This window comes from Phytophthora parasitica (assembly GCF_000247585.1).
Source record: "Phytophthora parasitica INRA-310 unplaced genomic scaffold supercont2.38, whole genome shotgun sequence".
Taxonomy (NCBI): domain Eukaryota; phylum Oomycota; class Peronosporomycetes; order Peronosporales; family Peronosporaceae; genus Phytophthora; species Phytophthora nicotianae.
Window position 1 is genome coordinate 314,095 of NW_008649024.1, and position 24,060 is coordinate 338,154.

The 24,060-nt window shown below is 47.3% G+C and overlaps 6 protein-coding genes across 6 annotated transcripts; 5 read left to right on the forward strand and 1 right to left on the reverse strand.

Annotated features, from left to right (window-relative positions):
- The first annotated feature begins 1,395 nt into the window (after nucleotides 1–1,395).
- On the forward strand, nucleotides 1,396–2,960 carry PPTG_13212 (hypothetical protein). Its single transcript, XM_008910653.1, has one exon. The coding sequence runs from the start codon at nucleotides 1,450–1,452 to the stop codon at nucleotides 2,884–2,886; it is 1,437 nt and encodes a 478-aa protein (XP_008908901.1). The 5' UTR covers nucleotides 1,396–1,449; the 3' UTR covers nucleotides 2,887–2,960.
- A 4,395-nt stretch (nucleotides 2,961–7,355) lies between these two features.
- PPTG_23445 (hypothetical protein) lies at nucleotides 7,356–7,679 on the forward strand (the record flags this gene model as incomplete). The annotated part of the gene is made up of 1 exon (XM_008910654.1): nucleotides 7,356–7,679. The coding sequence occupies one exon, from the start codon at nucleotides 7,356–7,358 to the stop codon at nucleotides 7,677–7,679; it is 324 nt and encodes a 107-aa protein (XP_008908902.1).
- Nucleotides 7,680–8,137: 458 nt separating this feature from the next.
- On the reverse strand, nucleotides 8,138–8,329 carry PPTG_23446 (hypothetical protein; the record flags this gene model as incomplete). The annotated part of the gene is made up of 1 exon (XM_008910655.1): nucleotides 8,138–8,329. One exon carries the CDS (start codon nucleotides 8,327–8,329, stop codon nucleotides 8,138–8,140), a length of 192 nt encoding a protein of 63 aa, XP_008908903.1.
- Nucleotides 8,330–12,665: 4,336 nt separating this feature from the next.
- PPTG_13213 (hypothetical protein) lies at nucleotides 12,666–13,049 on the forward strand (the record flags this gene model as incomplete). Its single annotated transcript, XM_008910656.1, has 1 exon — nucleotides 12,666–13,049. One exon carries the CDS (start codon nucleotides 12,666–12,668, stop codon nucleotides 13,047–13,049), a length of 384 nt encoding a protein of 127 aa, XP_008908904.1.
- Nucleotides 13,050–13,239: 190 nt separating this feature from the next.
- PPTG_13214 (hypothetical protein) lies at nucleotides 13,240–20,315 on the forward strand (the record flags this gene model as incomplete). Its single annotated transcript, XM_008910657.1, has 3 exons — nucleotides 13,240–13,488; nucleotides 13,556–13,635; nucleotides 13,705–20,315. 3 exons carry the CDS (start codon nucleotides 13,240–13,242, stop codon nucleotides 20,087–20,089), a joined length of 6,714 nt encoding a protein of 2,237 aa, XP_008908905.1. The 3' UTR covers nucleotides 20,090–20,315.
- Nucleotides 20,316–21,279: 964 nt separating this feature from the next.
- On the forward strand, nucleotides 21,280–23,990 carry PPTG_13215 (CAMK/CAMKL protein kinase). Its single transcript, XM_008910658.1, has one exon. It carries the CDS (start codon nucleotides 21,976–21,978, stop codon nucleotides 23,803–23,805), a length of 1,830 nt encoding a protein of 609 aa, XP_008908906.1. The 5' UTR covers nucleotides 21,280–21,975; the 3' UTR covers nucleotides 23,806–23,990.
- The last annotated feature ends 70 nt before the right edge of the window (nucleotides 23,991–24,060 follow it).

The window sequence follows — 24,060 nt, forward strand, 5'->3', positions numbered from 1 at the left end:
GCCTCCCAGGATTAAAGAGATTTACTACGCTCGCCTTGCAGACGCATAGTGAAGGGAGCTCATGACATCCCTGGAAAAGTCGCGACGACAGAGTTGGTCGTGTAGATAGGTGCCTAGTGCGTCATATGTGTGCATTTTGATTCTTCGTTTTAGTTGTCGAACATTCGTTCACAATGACAATCTCAGCAGCTTACCCAAATTAACAATAGGATATGGTGCTCTGCATTTTCGATGCCTGTGTACACCTCACTTAGCACCATTACCACACGCGCGCGCATAAAATCTCCTTCCATTTGGTGTTCTCACAGCTTGTTCGATTTAGCTCTTTTAGCGTTGCATTTGAAAGAAAGCCATGCGAAAGAATTCCAGTATCGTGCCGGTCTCCTCGTTCGGTGAAGATAATATAAAATACTTAGCAGAAGTATAGAACGTGTATGTCGTAAGTTACCACTGGTAAGTGGTGGTTGTTCGTGGCCTTCCTGCGAACAAGAGTTTCAGGCTTCCAGCCTAATGCCAGCAGCCTCGTTATATTTTTTTCGCATCCTATCTCAGCCTTCGCGATGCCCTAGTTAGGTTAATTTGGATGCTGGAAAGGTCCAAGTGGTGTCCTTGACCTGTTATCAAGCATTAACAGTAAGTGAATGAGCCGATAACCAAATTTGAGCTGGAAACTATTAAAATAGTTTGCAGCTTAATTTTGGAGGAGTTTAAAAACATCATTCACGAACTAGAAGCACCCCCTTTTAGAATTGATGACTTACCAGCGGCTCAAATATTAGAAACCCGGGCACTATTATTATAGTCGGTGAAATCCGTTACAGCAGCTTTTGGTCAATGTGAACTCGTATAAGTAAAGTGTTGGAAACAGGTTAAGTAGCCACGAAAACAATCGGACTTACTTAAGTAGCTCCTAAAAAATGCTAAGAGAAGTGACATAAGTAAGTCCGATTGTCTAGGTGGGTAATTTACCAGTTTTAAAAACACTTGTGTCTACTTATACGAGCTCACTTTTGGGGCACACTCTACAACTTTTTGTCCTATGATAGAATTTGTATTGAAATATTCCGTTTTTCTTATCTTGTTTCCTATTCAGACTTGAATTCTGAGATTTCCGACCTGTATTTTAGACTCAGATATTAGCAATCTTGTATTTGCTCATGCTTAGACTGAAAAGCCCTAACATGGGTAAACGAACAATCACTAAACTTTAGCAACACTTTAGTGACTATAATATAGGTAAAGATAATAACTGGCATCCAATCACCACAACGAACCATGCAACCAAGAATTGTGGCGCATGGTGACATGCATGGTCCATGATAACCAGATCCCATGAATCTGAACTGTACTTCGATAAAAATGATGGGATTGTGGAAATTGTGGACTAAAAAAAGACTAATATCTCCCAGGAGAGTCGCAACTCCACAATTTGCTGTCCAACCCGCGAACATGCGACTCTCTGTGAATTTCCTGGCCACCGTGATCTTGTTTGCAAGCACTCATAGCATGAGTCATGCTGCATCGACGGCTGCGGCAGCAAACATAATCTCTCCCGGCTTCCGGGCACATTCTCTATGTGTTAGCTTCCGTGATACTCCTCCTACGAGAATGCTACGAACTGACAGAACGCAAGACGACGAACTGCGCGCAATCAGCATCAACGCTCCCACGCCTTCAAAGTTCGTTGAGTGGCTGTTTTCACCGAAAGTAGCAGCGGCGAAGAAGCTCAATCTGGCCGAGAAATTCAGGGTTCAAAAGTGGGTGTTCAAGCAGAAGAACTCGGAATACGTATTTAGTAAACTGGGGCTTAACAGCGGACTAGACGAGGTTCTCACCAATCCGAAACTCCATCTTTACGCTGCCTACATCGACCGATTCAATAAACAAAACCCCACGAAGAAGGTATCAATGCTCGATATGTTCACAAAAACGTACGGGGAAGAAGCTGTGATCAAGCTACTTGGAATGGGAACAAATGACGCAACTATTATGAAATTTACGTCGAGACTTCGAAGAGAACTTGCGAGTAGTTGGGTCACTTCGAAGAAAACTGCAGACGAGATATTTTCGAAGCTAGAGCTGGACACGACGGCATATAAGATTTTCACGACGCCGCCGGCGAACAAGGAAGTCACTAACTCAAAGATTTATCTTTTCGCAGTGTACCTGGATGAACTCAACAAGCATGACTCTGCTAAGAGAGTTTCCATGTTTGAGATGCTTAGTAAGACGTACGGTGAAGACGGCGTGGCTAACATGGTTGAACTGGGGATGAAAATCCCAGCCATGGAAAAAGTCTCGTCAGGACTGCGCATGGATCTTTTGAGCAAGTGGTATAACAGCGAAGAGTCCGCAGAGGACGTTTTCAAGATTTTAAAGCTTGACGAGGCGGGATATGACCTCTTCGCGACTCCGCAGCTGAATACTTTGTATGCCCACATCAGACAAAGCTATGATCGGCCGCCTGATGATGTTATGCTGGACGTATTGGTGGGGACGTATGGTTACGCCGGTCTTTCGAAGATTGTCATACTTGGACAGCAAAGGATGGATCTTTTCGAAAAACTTCCTATGAAGTTGGAGAACAAAATGATGAATCAGTGGGTGGGAGACAAGAAATCGTCCAACGAAGTTTTCAAGATGCTGGAACTGAATAAAGGACTGGATAACCTTCTGACTAACCCAAACTTGAAGATGTGGGAGAGCTTCAGAGCCAAGATTAGCTCGCAAAATCCTGAAAAGGTACCTCCGATGATAAGCACTGTCCTGAAATTCTACACAGTGAAAGACTTGTCTGCGATGCTCGAGAAAGCGATAAACGTGCCTGCAACGGAAAAAATTGCGGCGAAATGGCAGCAAGAGCTAACTGCTAAGATCAAGAGGTAACAAATGAGATCAAGCGAAAGAGTGCAGAACAGTATTTCAATATCTTTTATTTACAAAAAGAAGATGGTTGCGGCACATTTGAGCGGAAGTTTTTTTCTCCTGTTAATTTGCAAGCTTTAGTTGTAACGGGGTTACACGGGTTTACACCTGGTGTATTCCACACATGGGTACAGAGTACCCGAAGGGTTAACATACCCTCAGTACATGACTCGTAGAGTTAACAGTGGCCTCAGTACATAGGCTGAGAGCCACAGGATATGCATTTGATTGGGTTTTACTATGTTAGATAGTTAACCACATACATTTAACACATAGGCGGATTTCCGCAATAAAGAAAAATAAACAGTTGAGATTAAGAACGCTAAAGAGTAACGTCCCCTTTTATTAAGGTTATCGTTAGTAGGGGCCTTCGGATATTAAGGACCTATTAACCTTTATTAGGGTGTTGAGTTAACCCACTTTACTCTTTGAGTTAACCGTCTTCCTCTGACGCTAAGCTACGGCAGCCCCGCTGCATTAGTCCAACAATTAAAATAATACCACCTGGTGCGAAGGAGGTCTACTCCACACCTCCACGCACCGCACATAGCAGCAACGGGTTACAAATTAACCTCCCTTAGCTAGTACAGGCCGTGGAGCAACTTTTGATCAAGTATAAGGCGGTTGGTGTGGTGCACATTTCTTAAATTTAGTGAGATCCGAGTAAAATATTTCAAATTTGGACATAAATAGAAATATCTGAAGATACACCAGTCTTTCCAAGATTAGTGTTGGGACCCTTTCAGATGCTGATTTCCAATGAAATCAGCTTAGGATGGACAAGCATTTGATTTTATGTCGATACCTACCACGAAATCTTACTACAAGCAGGTAAAACCTTTGATTTTGACCACATTTGACTGGGTTTTGTCTATCACCACATTGTATCAAATTTCAAGCTATCACGGGACTATAAAAACAAAGTCTACCAGTTTGGTGGAATCACATGCTTTTAAGTACGACAGCATATCTTGATATACGAGCTCATCGTAGACAGGATCCAGTTGCATAGAGCGTTGATAATGCCGCTGCACAAATCAACGAAACACTTACAAAATCTAGTGATGGTTTTTTTTTACTCAGTTGCATTCAGCCACAACCAGACACACCGCATGGCACACGGCAACAGCGGATGAAACCGGCGCTACTCGACAGAGAATGGGATGAGGTTTTGCTAAGAGCAATTTTAGCTCTGTAGTACTAGTATGTAGGCGTAAGTGTGTTGGTGAGGCCGCAAGGGTCATTATTTATCGTTTGCAGTACATCGCTAACGATCTCGTTGATCAGATTCAGTGATGGCCAAAAATGTATTGCAAGTATTGGAATTACCGCAATACTAGTCGGAATGCCGTACTGCAAGGGTTTGGGAATTGCAATACATATTGCAGGGCGATTAGAGACTGCAATCTGTATTGGAGCCCAACACCTAACTGGTTGATGGTCTTAATGTTTAACCGGTGTCTCGTCCGCGCTGCAGAATGGGTGGTGTTCAGTTGTCGATACACACTTGGCTAACTCAAATTCAGACTTTTCGAACCATTCTGCTATTTGCACCACTTCCTCCAGCCCGTCTTCGTCTCCGCCATGGCTCTTAACAAGGCTTCCTTCTCGACTAGCTCAATTCCGGAGGAGGTGCTCTTCTTCTTCGACGTGGAGGTCGTCGACAAGAACATCACGTATCAGTGCCGCAAGTGTCCGTCCAAACCGAGACAGATGTGGAAGACTGGCTACTCTAACTTGCGGAAGCACCTCGTCAGTTGTGTGGGCTCTGACTATATGGAGAAGTTTACGACATCAAAGAAAGCCCAGGTCAACCCGCTCGGCTTTACAAGAGAAAAGTACATCACAGACAAGGAGTTTAGCGTTTTTCGGTGGCTAGAATGGGTCGTTATGCGCAACATGCCGCTGTCCGAGGTGGATAACCCCCTAAAACGCTCTTTAGCTGGTCATGGCTCAATTTCCAGCACCAGCCTTGCCGCCTACATTACTCGGCTTGTCCCCCTTGTTGAGGCTTCAATTCGGAAGACCCTCCCAGATGTCTTTGGCATTATGATGGACGGATGGACCGACGTTTCCACGCACTACGTTTGCGTAATTGCTACGTATATGGAGAACGACACGTACAGGGAGGTCCTGCTTGGGTGTTCACCCCCGTCAAACGAGAAGCACTACACGGCGGAGGAGCACTACGAATTGCTGAAGTTCGTCCTGTCTGTCTACGGCAAATCCATAACGTCACTCTCGGTCATCATCGGTGGCAATTGTGCGACTAATAAATCGCTTGCAGAAAAGGTGGGCGCTCCACGGATCGGCTGTGGCTGCCACAAGTTGAACTTGGCCGTAAAGGCCTTTCTTGTTCGTCGACCGGTTATGGAGAAGACTATTGAACGGGTCGACAAGGCGGTTTCTCAATTACGGAATTTGAAGGCGGCTGGAGCACTTCGCCTGCTTACACCCCATTGCACACTCAAACGCAACGTTACTAGATGGTCCTCTACTTACAAAATGCTGGAGCCCTTTGTGAGTATCGAAAGCTCAGCTCAGGAGCTCGACGACATTGACCCCATTCGAAGTGCAGACTCGGATCGGACCAAAGAAGCCCTGCCGACCCTCGAGAACTTCAAAAGTATTATGACGGATCTACAGAAACAAGGCCAGCACATTGATGTTGTTCATGAAATCTTCCAGATGATGGTGGAGGACTATCCTGAGTTGAGTGACTACCTGGCTGCTGATGCAGAAATTTCGCACAATCCTCTTTTTGAGAAAGCTTGCGTCAAAATTATCAGTGGCAAACAAGAATTGCTTACGGATGGCGAAAAGGCGTAAGCCATTTCTTACGCCAGCCAGAGCCTCAAGAATCTGCCTTGGAAGGGTCTACAGGAAGCAAACGCAGTTACGCCAGTCTCTTACGTGACCGAAAGCGCCAGCGGCTCACGACAAGCGAGGACTATGTAGATCAACGTTTCATCTCCGGCACCTCTGTGTCTGCGGAACGGCTATTCAGCAGCGCAAAGCACGTGTTGCGGTCGACAAGAAAACGTTTGACGCCAGTTAACTTCGAAATTTGCTTGTTATGCATAACAGGCACCTTTGGAATGCTGACATGGTATCGCAGGCCATGAAAGCACGTTCTACAACGGAGTCGTAATTTACCAAGTACTGCAATACATACTGCAAGCATCTTCGGCATTGCGATCCATACTGCTAGGTGACTTGATAATTCAATACATACTGCTAGTTTAATTTTTTTCGGAATGCTCTCCCGTACAGTTTTGGCCATCACTGGTCAGATTAGCTGCGCTATTCAGTGGAGACGTGGCTTATCTAGTCTCTGTGAGCTAGGTGACGCTGTTGTGGCATGGTCCCTCTCTCTAAAACAGACTTTATGAGTGACAAGTTGCCACTGGCAACGATGAGGTAAATCCGATGTATCTTCAGGGAATGTAGACAGCTATATCTACTCCGACTTCCCGATGCCAGTGCCGATACGCTATTTAACTCATATAGCGTAGCAGTTCACACGGCATGATCATGAGCGAAACGCCACCGAAAAAGGTCCCTTTTGGTGAGCAGCACCAGATCGCAACCATGATAAACGAGCTGCTCTGCGCACAAACATGTAGCAGGAGCATAAGAAGACGCATGAGAGGAGTGAGCTAACAACTTATTCTCTCGACACTGTGCGAGAAGTTGACAGCGATGCAGCTTTATAATGCTCTGAGAGGGTTTGTGCTCGACCAGAAAAAGAGGACCCTACCGGTTCACAAAAAATGTACTATACGCTCATTGAAAAAGTGTTCTGTGGCACGGTGGTCAGTCTAGTTCGAGGTGGGTTAACGAGCAGTACTGCTATCGAATGTAATTGTTTACGATGCTAGAGTGCCAGTTCGCCAAGACAACTGAGTGTCCATTTATCAGTTGCGATGCAGATGAGGGGAAGATGCTCTTTGCAGGGGCGACCAAAACGAGAAGTAATGAGGTTGCCTCCCCGCGCAGTTCGGGCAGTTGATCCCATAGACTGCCCTACTCTGCGTTTATACTAAAGTTTGTGAAGTAACATATCCTATCCTAAATCATACTCTAAAACACAGTGATACCTATTACAGCCCATCGCTCACATGCATTATTTTCGAGGAATTTCCATAACTCAGAAAAAACTACTGAGATTTATGAATCGTGATGAGAAATGCGAAAGTACTGATCAGTACTTTTACACGCGTTACTATTGTTATCCAGCAGTGTTCGTAATAGTACTAATGATAAATTTACTGTTTTGCAAACTACTGGACATGGTGTGGCAACCCTCATTGTCTGCCCTTGCTTCTTTCATATTCATTTTTTCTCTCGACCATGGCGCCCGTCCTCCGCACTCCATCATAACCGAAAGCTGGCCGCCCAAACCAACGTAAACTTAAGACTTGCTACAGATGCAAGACGACATTCAGCTCTCATACGAGCTGAAAAAACCATCTCTTGCGCAAACGAGGATGTGGTCCAAAAGCTGTTGCACTACAAAAGCTAAGCGAAAGGAGGCAAGTAGACAGTCGAGCAAGGTATACTCCATTAAGAGGGAGCTTGATAAAGTTGGTCTTTGGGAGTTCGACGACAATAAAGACGAAGACGAATCAATGGGCGAATCCGCAGACGAGGGTCCCAAGCGAGCAGCGAGATGGGTGCCGTTTAACGACAATTTGGCGACTGCGAAGAGCCTGGCGCAATTGGAGTGGACTCAATTTATAGACTTGCGTTAAAGTGGGCAGAAAATAGTATTATTTGCAGTATCATGTGATTGTGCGTATAATACTATTAATACATATCCACAGGCGTGTCGAATTCTGGTCAGAATCCTTCAATGAAGGAACAGTTAAATACATCTTTTACAGGTCAATATGTGTCGCTTAATGTTGATTTACATGTCCATCTTTTCATGAAAGAGCCCAAAGCGCGCATTTACTGCTCGTGGCTGTTACGGTTCATTATAAAACCCACTACTAAATAGAAAAGTGGGTTAAAAAATGACGGAATAATAAATCCTCTTTTGTGCATTGTACTGTAATTAAAAAAAAAAAACATCTTTGCTGGTTTATAAAATGCAACCGTTGTACAAGGTGCCAGTGCATTTTTAACAATAAGAAAATTAACAAAAGGAGCTAAAACGAAAGTATATTCAATATGTAGGTAGATATAGTTATTTACCCTCTGCACCCAACTAGTCACCTCCTTTTGACTTTTTCCTCATGTGTTTAGCTGGAGGGCCAGGTTCCAAGCCTCGCTTTCCGCCCTCGCGCGAAGTCGCTTGAAGCGGCGGTACAATCAATGTCGTGTCTTTCTTTAAGATACCATCCGTCGGCCATGGCTTGAAAGGGTAGTGGTAAGTTTCTTTAAAGTGACCAATTGACATTCGCTCACTGTTGTACAGAGTATCCAGCGATTGTGGATATGCCCACCCCTGGCGGCTAGTGGATTAACCGGCCTTAAAGTGTACCTGTGGAAACTGGCAAGACTAGGCGTTTCCCTGAGTGCACGCTTGCGCTGCCGCCATAAAAGAATGTTCTTCGGCGGTAGGGCCAATATACAGGACGTTGTAAGATCCAGTCAAGCACGGTTTAACCTCGCATTTTGAGACCTCTTTCAAGAGTTCGGAGAGTTTGCAGCTTAACTTTGGGACTAGATCCGTTTCTGTGCCCTTGCTTAGCCAGGTAGCTGCTTTTTGTCTCTTATCCGAAACCAAATCATTCAACTTGCGGAAAAAAAGCCCGAACGAGTCGAGAGTCTTGGTACTCCTGCATTCGTTGCCTATCCAATATTTTTTTATTGTTTGCTTGCTCAGCAAGGTTCGACGTAGTTTCACCGTAAGTTGGTAGATGAAAGTGGTCCAAGTATACGTATTTCACCCAATGTTTTTTATCGATGTTCTCCACGTAGTCTGTGGCGCTAGGTTTTGTGACTCTGAGTTCAGAAGCAAACAACTTGTAGTCGTTATCGCAATCACTCTTCGCCATTTTAGAGATAATAACTCTCTCCTTTTGCGTGCGAGCCTGTCCGATGTTCCCCTTAATATGACGAAGACAAAATCGGTGACCCGCTTTTGGAAAAACAAACTCTACAGCAGCGCGCAGGCCCTTATACCGGTCCGAAAGGGCTGTGAATTCCAAGTCATCACCCAAAGCTTTCTTAACTACTTGGAGGAACCAAATCCAGTTGTCTTTATTTCCAACTGGTACCAGCGAAAATCCAAAAGGTGTTATGAATTGGTTATAATCCTTGGTAGTAGCCACCAGAAAAACCCCATAGCTGTTCATCCCCCCTTCAAGTGAGTGCCATCAAAGCCGTAAAGTCTACGTGCCATTTTTGCAACGCGGATCCCAATGTTTGGGATAAAACAGGCACACTAGGAAGTCCCATCGTCGTCCTTCTCGAATCTCCAAATCGATCCTGGGTTCTTATCGGCCATTACACCCTTCTAGCTTTTGATAGCTATCAACCCGATTTCCACGGAGCCTTTCATCAATGGCTGCCTTGATACGAGAGATAGCACTTAGAGCAATTTTATGGCCTTTTCCCAACAAAAACGAAGCGATAGCTGCCCCAGTCATCCTTTCAGTTTTATTCTCGTAGCGAGGCAGCATCTCAGCCTCGACAAGCTGGGTCAAAGCTGCCGCATCTTGGGTTCTGTTTCTCTTATCAGAGGCAGGACGCGCCACATATCCCTCGGCAACGGGACGCCCGGAAAATCCCACGTGCTTGACATGGTTGTGAGTAAAGTTCACTCTTGTCAATTTCCAGTTTCCATTTATCCCACTGACGTTGATCGAGAACGGACAGGTTATGTCTTTGGGGTCAAGAGAGTTGTCGTAAAACTGCATGCCGTTCAGTTTTTTTACAGACGTATTTTGCATTGCCACCCTGGTTCGGCTTGCTGCTGTAGCTTGAATCAGCAAGTTGGAACCCGCAGGATTGAGCAAACTCCTTACAGCGTGCTTGAATGGCCTTCTGGGTTCCGTGGGTCTCTGAGGCTACGTTTTCACGTTGGCAATAGGCAACACCAAAGTCTGATTTTGATGGGTCCGTGTCTTGGACCTGAACGTCCGTCTTTAACAATCCTAGGTTTGTTGCCATAGCCAAGTCGGAGCTATCAAGCGTGAACTGAGCGCTCCATGGTTAAGGTTTTTACGCACTCGTACACTTGTCATTTGGGCAACTTGGATGCAGTGTCAATGGACAGCTGAGGATGTAAGTGGTAGAATGCACGTGAAGAATGGCTGTAACTGATGTCAGGCCTCTTTCTTTGAAGATCAGGTATCTAAAAGTAACTTCCGTGTTATTAGTGTCATACCTAAGACTTCAAAGTACACGCGACGTGACTACTATTTTTAGAACTACTGAATTGGAAAATAGTAATTCGTTTTTTTTTTTGGTATATCGGAATAACTACACAAATCGATTCATAAATCTCAGTAGTTTTTTTTTTACTGAGTTATGGAAATTCCTCATTATTTTCTCGACATCCTGAAAAAAGAATAGATCTAAAAATTGCATTTTCGGACCCCTGGAAAATGCCTGACGACAGGGCTGGCAATGTAGACACAGGTACCCAGCGCGTCCTGCACAAACTCTTTGTTTCTTCGTTTTATTAGTCGCAATGGCAATCTCAGCAGCTTACCCAAAGTTGCATTAGGAAAAGGTTTTCTGCGTTTTCGACTGCAGATTCTGTAGTGTACACCTCATCTTGCACTGTAACCTCCCTCATCCAAGCGCATCAAACTTCCTTCCATTTTGGTGTCCTCAGAGCATGTTAAACTCAGGTCTGTTTGCATGCATGATTGAAATAAAAAAACATGGTAAAGATCGTAGTAGTATCGAGTCGGTGACCTAGTACGGTACAGACCACGTATATTACTTGGTAGAAGTAAACAAATTATATGTGGTATTACGAGTAATAGCTTACCACTTGTAAGTGGCGGTTGTTCGTGGCCTTCCTGCCGACAAGAGTGCCAGTCAGGCCTCCCAGCATTAAGCCAACAGCCTCTTGTTGATATAGCCATTCAAGAAATAGCATGTATAAGTATCACATAGGCGTGCTAAAGATAATGGAGCATCATTCCAGGCAGCAGTGAGCCAATTGCGGCGGGTGCCACTTAATTGTGAGTACCTCTCACTGGTTTCTAAATAAAACAAAATATTATTCAATCCGGAGTAAAAGTCTGACGCACTAGTATCTTAAAGCACAGGTTTTTTATTCGGTATAACGCTTGACTACCTGACTGCAGGTATAGTGAATGTTGTCAGTGCTAAGTGTTGATTGTCGAGGAGTGCTATGTACCATCACATAACCTATTATATGATGGTCCATCACTGATGGACAACCACTGGCGATGCTCTGAGCTGACCCTACAGTGAAAATGGAAGGAATGGGTCTCTGAAAGTCGGCTACTTAAAACCCATGGTTTTTCGCCAGTGGACGTCGCGGCTCCTGAGAGTGTGGGTTGGTTGACAGCAGCCCAAACACATTTGTAGAGACAGCTTTACAGTGCGTCAACCATAGAAAGTTAACCCTCTCTTACTCGGGATTAAGTTCTTTCATAAACGGTACGTTCAAGTGGTGGTTCAGACAGTCAGTGAAAATATTGGTTTACTCAGAAGTCAGTGGAAAGTATTCAGAACTAAACTCATTCTAATGGTGGCAATATCCACCTAAGTATATTATTACACGACATGAGCATGTATTACTGTTGCAGTGCGCACGCATTTCCTAGGAAACTAAGCTATCTGGTAGGTCTTTTGCCAAGTACTTTGGCTAATTGTAAATCGTAACTACGGAACTATTCCCAGCGTCGGAATAATAGAGCTTAGTGTATTGAAACGACTATACGTAATACTACGTAGTATTAATCAAAACCTGCACCGATACGGGTAGTCGTCTCACAAAGCACATATACATATTGAGGCTCATTTTCGTTTGAACAGGTTTACCGCTGGTTCTGAAGAGTATCAGGCGGGCCACCTGTCAGATGCCGTTAAGTTTCTACTTCCAGTACTATTAAAAAAAACATGTAAGACGTAGTACTGTTCGCATAAGTGATTTACAACTATGCTTAGCACCTCTGCAGTATGCCCCTTTTTTGGGCCTTGCGAATAGTAGAAAAAATATATACTAAAACTGGGGTATTAAGATCAAAGAGTTTTACAATCGGAATTTCTTGGTATTATTACTAAATGTAGACTTTGTACGTGGGTATACATTTAGGAAGAATATATTATTTGGAGGGTATTTCACTTGGAAGAATGCGTTAATTCTTGTGGCTTGATTGAACGACGACCAACTTGAAAATGACGAATTCGGAGGTCTTCAGTGCTTCACACGATTTGATGCGAGGCCACCGTGTCACATGTTTTGTGAGTCCAAGGTGTGCATTCGGTTGTCGTCTTTAGCGTCTCCTTGCGCTCGCGAACACCGCCGAAGTTGTGGTCGTGGGTGGCAAGGCCACTCCTCGACTCTCTAAGGACGAAAAGCACTACCTCCCATTGTGGACAGTCGTCGATTTCCTTCTCCAGCGTTCGTTGACTGGGAGACGCTCCGATTGCAGCGCTACTGTTTGAGATAAACGAACGGGCTCAGAACACGGGCTCAGTTCCCGTTTTTCGTGCTCGACGTGAAGTGGATGGCAGCGTTTCTGCCCTTTGCCAAGTGAATACACTTCCGTACGTCCAACCAGCAGCAACGCTTTCGGTCTTCTATGGCTACTCATAATAACAAAAAATGCCGGCGCTGTTCTTGTCGGAGCAAGGCGTGTCAGCGGCGTAGGGTGGAGCGGCGCCAAGGCAAGAGCTTGATCTCCCACGCTCAGTTCCTTCTGATCCCCTGTCCCGGTGCCTCCACCAGGAAGCACCAGATGGATGCGGATGAGGAACTACAGCCAGATGAGATCGCCATCGACAGCGAGGACCTTCAGGTCATGAGTGAGTCGGTCAGCAAGATGCAGCAGCAAATAAGTCGGGGTCTGCGTGATATCCAAGAGATTCGTGCCCTGGTCAAGAAGGCGGTAGCCCAGCGAGAGCTTGAACAGCGTGAGATTGCCATGCGAAGGGTGAAAACGGAGAGTAAAGTCACCAGGCGCTAAGGCGTGCCTCACAACCGTAGATCAGTACCGCAACATATCGATAATTATACGAGGTGTCAAAAGTGCCGGGTCTTGCTATCAAAAGAATTACAGCGTATATTTGTTGAAACCTAGCTACTTTATCGTGTACAATGGTCGGTTATTATTTATTATTATTATTTTCAAGCATTATGCTCGAGTTGAATGAGCCATGACAAAGCGCTCCCCTTATGAATTTGACGATACGGTGTCGTTGGCTACTGCGCAGCGAACGAGGAAGAAGAAGCGCCGAGAGAGCCCCAGCGATCGTGAGAATGAGGCCAACGAGGCGTGGCTGGCTTCAGTTCTGCACCCTGCGCAACAGAACGATACACTTCGAGCAGAGGTTCAGCGCAATCAGATCGGTGTTCGAACACAACCAGAGGTGACGGTGAAGCGAGCAGAGCAAGCACAGTCTCACGTAAGTCGCGAGTAGATTCAGTCTGAGCTTGCAATTGTTTGACGTATAACTTGGTGCTGAGCTGTAGATGAGTGTCGAAGTATTGGAACAGAAGAAGATGTTGTTGCCGTATCTGGACAAGATCGAGTACATTAACTGCCAGCTACGGTATGCAAGTCGAATTGATCTAGTGTTGGTTAGGATGAATTTTACATTAAATATTCTATTCATTTGTAGACAGCGTGGGCTTTTGCCATCTGAAGGGAGATCTCTTGTTAAGAAGAGTCGAACGGAGGAGGTTCCGAATAGTCAAGCTGGAAAGAAGCCAATGGTAAAGCCCCCAGCACGGGCTCTTCCAGCAACGGTAGCTACGCGGAATCAAGATGAGCAGGATCGGGATAAAACCTCGGTTGCTACTTCAGTCAAGGTTTCGACTAGGATGCTGCAGTTGCGATATCCACGATTTTTCGAGGCGGTGGTGCAAACCAACATAGCAAAACCCGTGTTACCCAGAGGACGCGGTATCAATTGGCTCCTTCGAACGATAGAGGTGATCTACAACGCTCTCGCAGACAACTTACTGAACATGGGAAATGGAAGAGGTGACACGGAACCTGCGTCTTCACTGATGTTAGCGAAACCAAAGAACAGTTCTCAGCGTAGTATGACCACGCCAGGCTGGTTAGCCATGCCGTTCTTCGCTCGAAGGTTCATTCACCACTCGTTGGGTCTGCCTGAATTAGCCGACCAAGAGTGCATGGACCTCATGTACAACATCGAGCTCACACGCGAACAATATCCCCAAGTGTCTCTATTTGCTTCATTCTTAAGGGAAATCTACGACGAGGACACTCTGCTCTTCTTTTTATTTGTACGGGGTCATTTACAAGACGAATTTGATCTGGATCTAGCAGCTAAAGAGAAGCAAGCGCATTCCTCAAGAGCAAGTGGTTCCAAGAAATACATCGCAACAAATTTGATAGAGCTGCGCAATCATCCGTTAATTCCAGACGGAACAAAGCAGGTTTTCCTCTCCAAAGCAGCATGTGAAAGTGTAATGTTGCGCGTATTTGAGTCTTCACGACGTCTTCGATACGATGAAGCATCAAGAATTGCCGCTCCCATCTTGCTGGCTCGATATATTGTCCGTGAGCCGTTAGCAGTTCGACTCCAAGCTGATGAAAGCCACTTGATGGTATCGGCAGAAGTCTTTCTAACGACATTGGTTAAAATGTTTGGAGAAGTTGCTGAAGATATTCTAGCGCAGTTTAAATTCAACGACGACGGCGAATCCTTGTCGAATCTGATCCGACTTCGAGACACCATCACACTGGACTCAAAAGTCGATAAGTTCGTGGGCATGTACGCCGAACAAGAGCGATCTCTGCGTAACCAGAAGATCGAGTTAATGAAGATGGAACGTAGCAACACCGATAACCAGTTTCGAGTACATATTCGTCTACTACAGAATCAGATTCGTCTACAGGAACAAGAACTTCAACATATTCAGAAAAAGATCACGGATGGTGAAAATCTGGTAAATAACGTTTGGAAAGAGGTGATCGCCGTTAAATCCCTTCCAAAGCAGTCAATTGTACGAGGTACCAGTGAAGTTTATTTGCCTTCAAAAGAGCTTATCTCTGTTCTTGGGCGATTTGAAGCGCATATTGGGAGATTGCAGAGGAAACATGATATTGCAGTGAAGGCGTCGATGCTATTGGCTGTACCATGGCAACAGCAAATGGAGGAGCTAAGACTGCGTATGGTGATCCGAATCCAACGTGCCTATCGAGCGAGAAAACGTTCTCAAGAAACAAAGCAAAAGGCACGAGATAAACTGTCGGCGCAGATCCTAGAACGGGAGATCAAGCTGAAAAACCAGGAACTGGAGCGCAAACGGCTCGAAGCTGTACGTGAAAAGGATATGGAGCGTCATCAGCAGCGTTTGAAGGCGAGAAAAGAGCAGGAGGACAAGCAGAAACGTGAACTTGAAGAAAAGCAAAAGAAACTGGTTAAAAAGGCTCGGGTACAAGAAGCCACACAACGTGCTGCAGCAATGAAGAAGAAAGACCTCGTCCATGTTATGACTCAGTGGAAATTCTTCGTAACAAGGAAGAAGAACCGACGCAAGGCCAACCTTTTGTTCATAAAGTTCAAGCTCATGAAGTGGAAATTACTTGTGGTTCTACACAAGCGAATGGAACGGGCAGCAAGGATTATCCAGCACATTATCCGCCGACGAAAAAAGCAAAAACAGCTTCGCAAGCTCATAAATACGCGTATAAAGCGCACCAAAATGGCCAAAAAGTATCTGCTAAAGGTTCAGTCGCGAATGATGAACCGAACGTTCAACCATTGGGCCGCTTTTACTATTGAGCAGCAGAGACTTCGAGATAATTTCGCTGCAATCGTTCAGCGTCGAGAAGGTCACTGGTTCCAGCGATGGGTAGGCTTTATTGACATGATGAAAACAGGGAAGTTTGAGGCGGCTATCTTGATTCAACGACAGTATAGAGGGCGAGTGGCACGTCAAGTGTTCAAGTATCAGCGAGATCGACATCGTAAAGCAGTCGTTATTCAGCGGGTGTATCGAGGACATCGAGGTCGAGTCATAGTGAGAAAGAGACGGCAGATCAAGGCCACGCAGGATAAAGGAGTGGAGGTGATCTTGCGTCGCGTTAGGTATCGACAAGCAGGTTTGTGCTTCAACATGGTCGTCCGCTATACGTACTGGGAGCGTCGCATTAAAGAGATGGCTCAAGCTCGAAAGATTGTTACGAAGAGAACGGTTATTCTGGCTTGGAGAGGATTTGCAAGTTTGAAGAGAGAGAAGAGAGCTGAACGTCTGCGTCTGAGTAACCACAGTGCTTCAGTCATTCAGCGAAACTTTCGTCGACATCTTTGTCAAGTGGTTTTCAAGGATACATTGAGGAATCATCGAGCAGCAGTCACGATTCAGCGTTTGTTTCGAGGCTTTCAAGGCCGAAACGCAGCGCTTCGGCGACGTTGGGAAATGTACGCATCGACTCGAATCCAAACCGTTTGGAGGAGATACAAGGCGAAGAAATACGTGGCGGCTGTACGTACGGAGAAGATTCTGCTAGCCACGTATAAAGGAGACTACACGACTGTCAAACGCGCTATTGCGAATGGGTTCTGGCACGTCACAGACAATGAAGGCAACAGTATCCTTCACCTTGCAGCCGCTGCAGGACACAAACGCTTAGTGAAGCTCTGTCTGCGCAACTCGTTCGACATCAATGTCGTGAATTATCATAACCAAACTGCATTGCATCTGCTACTTGCTAACTTACCTCCTTCGAATGCCGTATATGATGTGAGTGATGTGAGAATACGAGACGAACGAGTGGCGCTTGGAGAGTATATGATCGAGCACGGAGCGTGGCATGAAGCACCGGATGAAGAAGGGTTTACGCCTCTCCTGCTGTGTGCTTCACTGGGTCAAAGTGAAGCTGTGGATATGCTACTGAACCATGGAGCCAACACCGAAGCTAGGACGTCTGGAAGCAATCTTAATGCGCCTCAATTAGCAGTTGAAGGAAATTATTCCGCCACACTCAAGGTCCTTCTAGAGTCTGGAAGCTTCGATACTGGTGATACCGGTCGCACTACAGAGTTCTTGCTACATGCTGGTGCTGGGCGAGGCTTAGTAGACTGCGTTCGAGTGCTGGTTGCCCATATTCGACAACGACTTGAAGTGTTTGGTTATGACGCGCTTGATCTGTGCGACTCGGAGGGTTATACGCCATTGATTTATGCGGTTAGCAATGGATATCTCGATGTTACAGAGTGTCTATTGGAAGCAGACTCTGGTCCTGACGTTAAGGATTACTTTGGGCGTTCACCGCTTCACTTTGCGTTAATTACCGACGATGCAGAGATTCGAGAAGCTCTTGTGAGCCTGCTTATTCAGTATGACGCGGATGTTAATGTGAAAGACACAGACGGCGATGCGCCGCTGCATGTGAGCTGCGTGGATGATGATCGCCTGGCCTGCACCCATCTCTTGCTCACAAACGGCGCTTTGATCTGTGCCAACGCACTGGGAAACCATCCGACGCACATCGCCGCATGCAACGGAGCAGTCGACACATTAAAGTTGCTGATTGATTATGGCGGAGATATGAACCTAAAAAACTACGACGGCAAGACGCCGTTGGGTATGGCTCGTATGAACGATCAAGCAGCAGTCGTAGACTTTGTGGCTGCGTATTTCGCACAGGAATGTGCAGATAAGAAGAATGCAGACAGCCCGGAGCTTGAGCCGGTTGAGGACGAGGAAGGTAATCAGGAAAGTCATGAAAGACCTGAGAATCAGAGTGATGGTCATCATGAGCAAAATGTTGAAGACGAAAATCCCCATAAGAACCGGACACTATCGGAGTGGGTTGCGGCAGTCTCGGAGGCGTATTGTATGGGTTCTCTGGCGGAGTGGACGCAGTATATCGACGCAGCAACGGAGGTGCCGTTTTACTACAGCTTGGGGCCTTCAGGTGAGCACTTATACACGTGGGACACCCCCGTAGAGTTCGATGCATCTATGGGCGAAATCTGGGAGATCGTACGTGGTCCCTCGACAACAACTGCCCTGGACGAAGAACAGGATCCGTCTGCGGTTGATAGTAGGTATTATCTGTACCACAACCGGGTTACGGACGAACTCACGTCGACCATTCCGCCTATCAACTACGCACTGTTGCAAGACGTAGTACAGAATTCCAAAAGCATGAAATTACTACGTGCTCGTGTCCGAAAAGTATCAACCGATGAACTCAGTGCCTCTGCGATGGAATACATGCGTTTCTTCCGCGGGTTTGAAGAGGAGAGCGCTCAAATGCGCAAGGAAATGCGTGCTGCGATCAAAATCCAGCGTCACTTCCGTGCCCGACGAACACACTTGCTCATCAAGGCTTTATTACATCAGAATCGCTGTGCTGTACATCTCCAACGCGCATTCCGAGGGAGAAAAGCTCGTCGACAAGCCAAAATGATGCGAGTACAGCAAATTGAGATCGTGAAGATACAAGCTCTCTATCGTGGCCATGCTACACGCAAACGAGAAGCCCGAGACCTTCGCTCTCAGCGCCAATTGCATCTTAAACGCAGACTCGCTGCACGAGACATTCAACGTGTTTTTCGAGGCTTTAAGGGCCGTAAACGAGGGCATCGTGAGAAGGTTATCCAGAGACTTGGGCCCAAGAATTACTTTGAATGGGAGGCATTAAGAAAGCGCTCAAAAGTGGTTCGATCATTTAAAGTTTGGGACGAGATGGACGCACAACCAGATTTCCCTGGCGTTCTATTCTATTGCCATAAAGTGACACGTGCGTGTAGCTGGCAACAGCCTCCGCCTTGGATCCAGCACGACCGAGAAGCTTTTGAAAATCGACAACAACTGGTACGTTGGGGGTATACGGAAAGAATGCAACAAGCGGCTCAGAGTCTCCAGAGACTGTGGCGAACTCGCATTGCTCGGATTTCGTTCCAAATGGTAATGCGTGCAGTGAGACTAATGAGGACGTGTGAGCAAGAGTATCTGGAGGATCCGACCCATTTGGCTAAAATGGCCAACTATGTGTTGTACCTGCATACTATCACACATGACTATGAACGTGCACGACCGCTTTACGGAAGACTCTTGCGAGTGATGGCACAGCGAGGGCCAGATATCCCGTTTATTCTCTTCTCGTATGGTATCTTCCTGTATATTACGCAGGAAGAAGACACGACGCTAGTGGAAGAAATGATATTGCGTGGTAAGATAGCGGACCCGACGTTGGTTAAGTACAAAGTGGCATTCTTAGGGTTCTTCCGGCAGGCAATTCTCCAGAATCCGGACGATGCTGAAGCCCACATCAACTATGCGGCTTGTGTCCAATGGCTTTACGAACAGTATGATGAGGCTACGAATCATTATCTTAAAGCTCTGGCCTTGGCTCCACAACGTAAAGGAACCATTGAGCTCTTTCAGAACATGTTGGACTACAAGAGACGGATTGAGCGAGCTAAGCTCACTCCGCGTAGTAAGAAAGCACTGACAAAACTGGAAGACGCTGGAGAGGAAGAACAGTTTGACGCCTTTGCACTATTCCGACGGTGGCAGGCGAAACAGGCTGAAGAAGAAGATCGAGCACGGAGAATCATCCTCGAAGCCGAGCAAGATCTCGCTATTAGGCAGACTGCAGCTCGCAAGATTCAAGCACGATATCGTCGTCGAAATGCCATGAGGAAAGTGACTCGCCTTCGACTTGAGTACAAATTGGCTGCGATAAGAGCTGAAGAGGCTCAACAACAAGCGCTGTACGATAGAATTACTATGGCATTCGAAGATATACTGTCCAGCTCTACCAAGAAGAAAAAGCAGGGAGATCCTACTCCTGTCTTGAGTCTTCCGGTCGCTCAGCTTGACGCAATCTTCATTTCACTAAAGATGGAGTTCACCGAAGCTCAGCTGAACGCCGTAAGCGCAAAGTTCCGGAAGGACCATCCAAAGCTTAAACACGTCAACGTCATGGATATCTGCCGCTTTGTGCAAGCTCAGCCACTGCTACAAGAGAGACTTCCGACCATATTCCCGTCTACAGGCTCCAACACATCGTAGGTAGAACATGAATGAGCCAGTGGGGCAAACATTCTTTGGCAATTCTCCCGCTGGAAGATTGCAATGCGAAGTTGAAGTTGTCGACGGTACCGAATCTGATTGGGCGGAATTTTGAAGCAAAAATGCTCTCGAAACGGATTTTCAATAGTATAGCATTATATGCGATGTGTGACTAAAAATGAGCTGCCGTTTGTAGATGAGGACCATTGGAGGGACTTCGAGGGAGACCAAAGTCTACTTTCCGTAGGAAAAGTCTGCAGGCTTTTTTAGAAGGAGGCTTTGTGATGGCTGTATTAGCCGCAGCATTCGCCAACTTTGAATGTGTGCAGGCGTACAATAGTGTCGTGAGGCTGCCTGGGCTACCATGCGGTGCCGCACTGTCCATCTGCGTCTCGGATTTGCCTGCAATGTTGCCCCATTATTTGGACTGTGTGCTGCATGCAGGGTAAAGTCCGTTTTGTCATACTATCTGTATCCATGCATAGCATGCTGTGCCTTCAGCTGGAGGCGGGTTGACAAGCTAACTGGGCACTCCAAAATGTTCCTCTGCGATTGACCAAGCCAGCGAGTACAACGCTGGAGGGTACATGTATCATACCGCTCCACTGCCGCGGGAAACAACAAAGTTGCTGGTATGATTCGGCGACGGCATTTTTTTTAGCATGATTCAATGCATTTTTTTAGACTGCTCTTTCTGTCTCGGAACGAGCTGTGAATAAGCAACGCACTGGCAATTCTTATTGGAAAAGAGAGAGAAACTCAGGCCGCAGTAGCGCCGCTCTTGAAACGGCGGAGGTGCTTGTGAAAAAGTTTACCGGATCGGTGTTGACCAGGTGGCAGAGGGACGAGTAAATTCGTCTCTCACCCTTATTTCGCCTAGGAAACCGCTACGTGTTCCTGGATGTCATCGCTATCTATGGCAGAGAGGGGGGGATAAACTAACAGTCGAGACTACTGCAATGCCAGCCACGGCATAATCTCCGCGCGCTTTGCTATCATTGCCCGGAGCTGCCAGCGCTGCTGCGTTGGTGCAGGCCCATTGAAGATCGACTAGCGACGCGCGTTTATGCAACTGGTCTGACTTCTGTTGCTAATTTTTAGCTGGATAGTCAGACGAATCCCTTACAAAAGCCAAGTCATGTCTAAATCGGAGCGTCATCCAGTCGTAAATCGCAGTGTAATTCGTCCTGCGAAAATCTGCGACGATGGACCGAAGCAGCGTCGGAAGAACCTCGTCATGAGCCCGCACCGCTCTCTGTCACGAGAAGTTGCCTTCGAATCGAGCTGCAATCAACTTGCAAGGACGCTTGCAAGTGCAACAGTAAAGGGCAAGCATTCATAATGCCGTTGAAAGCTTCAAGCGCTCGACTATCGTATTCAGCTCGATCGTAGCCCTTACGACCACCACACACGCAGTGGAGTCAGTGTGGCGCACTGAACCGGATCCGACTGAGCTTCATGGCCAGCTCTGGTTTTCCCGTGGCATTGTCGACTACGAGCGCCACCATCTTGACGCAGCGCAGCACCCATGGGCACCCTCACAGCAAACTTCCATCCCTCCCCGAGCGTGTGCTAACAGCAGCAGACTCAACCGCACCCCAAAGCGCGTTCAAGCCGGGATGCCCCCATTATTGGCCGCGCATAAAACGTCCACTAAAATCTTGGTTCGGTTTTTCACAGCGCCAGGCCAGGGCAGGGCTCTGCATTCCTTCCCCATTTGCGCTTTCGCCTGCTCAGGTCGTCGGCCACTATTGAGCCGCCAGGGGATAAAATAGCACACACGCGGGAGGAATATCGCTCCGAAGAAGGCAAAACGCACCTACCTAAACGAAACTTTTAACCACTCTGTCATAACCACATACAAAAATTCCTAATATTGAGACGACATGGCGCTGCTCAAGAACAAGTACATGCCTCTGAGCGAGGCCGACGTGTCGCCCGAGCGCGTCGCGAGCTACGACGGCCAGCACATCACACTGTCGTCGTCTCCGAGCGCGGCCGCCTTCGTAATGGGCAACTACCTGGGCGGAGGCATCGCTGGCGTCGTGTATGAGGCGTTTGACCAGCGCATGAAGCGACCGGTCGCCGTCAAGATCCTCAACCCGGTGGGCTACAAACTCACGAGTCCTGGCGCTCTCAGACGTGCCGAGATCGTCAAGAAAGGAGTGCCGATAGTGGGCAACGTGCGCGGTATGACGCTGGACAATGTGTACTGGGTGCATCTCCCCAGACGACGGGAGTTGCTGGCCTGTTACGTGACCGGAGGCGGCTCTGCTCCTCCTGTGCTGAGAGAACTCACACTGGAGATGTGTGTGAGTCTGTGGCTATTGGACCACCACGACGAGGAACTACGCGACCAGCCGCAGACTCAGCGAAGGAGACGACCCAGAAGTGCAGACCGGATGGCAGCCAGTTTGTCCTGCGAGGACCCAGTACAGGAGCCTTCGAGAGCGAATCTAGCGACTGCGTCGGCGGCCTCTGCGGCTTCTGCGGCCATGCAGTTGGAGCAGGTTGAAGAAGAAGAGGAGGCCAGAGAGGACGGGGAGGAGGTCGTTGTAGTCAACGACGTGGCTTACGTCATCCCAAACTTACCGGCCAAGTACCGTGCGTTCCTGCAGGCCAGAAAGACCATCTACCGCGAGATCGCGCACATGCACAAGCTCACAGGCAACAGCGTAAGTGGCGAGCGGATCGGTAGCGGCCATGAAAATGTTCTTCAACTGTATGATGTTCTAGAACTCGTACAACCGTCCAAGTCGACGATCTTTTTAGTACTGGAGCTCGCATATGGAGGCGAGCTGTTCGACCGTATTCGCGGAGACTCTGGCGTAGAGGAAGACGTGGCCAGGACGTACTTTACGCAGCTACTGGCGGGCGTCCGCTACTGCCACCAATTGGGTATTGTACATCGCGACCTCAAGCCTGAAAATCTGCTCTTAAGCGACTCAGATGTGCTCAAAATCGCGGATTTTGGGCTCTCAGCGCACTTTATCGCCGCTGTAAGCAGTGGAGCCAGTGCCGACGACCACGACAATAACGGCGAGAGCGGCATCACGAACCTCATGGCGCCCTCGCGCTTTCGACGACTCAACTCGATCGTCGGATCTCCCCACTATGTGGCGCCGGAGGTCCTACAGAACGCTCGCTATGGATATGACGGCCGTAAAGCAGACATGTGGAGCAGTGGCGTCATCCTGTATGGACTGCTGGTGGGCACACTGCCCTTCGGACGAGATCTAGCGACATGTCCGAGATATCTCAAGTTCGGCGAGTGGCTGCGGTCTCTGCCGTGTGATCCGCACACTGGTAAGCTCGTATTTGATGCTAATTTGTTCCAGACTGGCAGCTCCAGTGGCTCAATGCAGCAGCCAGAGATGTCACCTACACATCCGAGCTTCCACGCGACGGCGCCGATGCTGGGACTTATGCTGAACAGCTCCAATACGCTGTGGAGTCAGAATCAGGCGGCTGGATCCTGTTCTCCGTCTGCTCGTGGCAACAGTCCGTTCTCGTCCGACGCGAATTTGCTCAAGTCTGGAGCTGCAGGCGCGGGCGGCGTCCAGCCACGTCGATGCGTGGCGTTTCCGACTTGGTTCTTCCCGTCCACATTATCTCCGCCGGCTGTGTTCCTGCTGACATCTCTGCTACACCCCGACCCGAGCAAGCGGATCTCGTGCGAAGAGGCCTGCAAATCGAGCTGGGTGCTCGATGCGTAGGCAAAACTGCCCACACATTTGTATTCACCGACAACGACAACGACAACAAGAAGTACTCTAGATGCGTATCTACTCAAGCAACCGTACCAAATAATATGTATTTGAATATTCTCACGTCTCCAAGCGTGTAGCTTCACAGTCATCGCCTCAACTCAATACTTTACATGAATCTTGATGATGTCCACTTAACGTTAATTTTTAGCTTTGCTGTTAAATTGTAAGCAAAAGTAACAAACAGAATAAGAGCTTTTTTCT

Bases quoted from the DNA above. Each gene is read 5' to 3' on its own strand.
- PPTG_13215 (XM_008910658.1), top strand. From the start codon at position 21,976: ATGGCGCTGCTCAAGAACAAGTACATGCCTCTGAGCGAGGCCGACGTG.
- PPTG_13212 (XM_008910653.1), top strand. From the start codon at position 1,450: ATGCGACTCTCTGTGAATTTCCTGGCCACCGTGATCTTGTTTGCAAGC.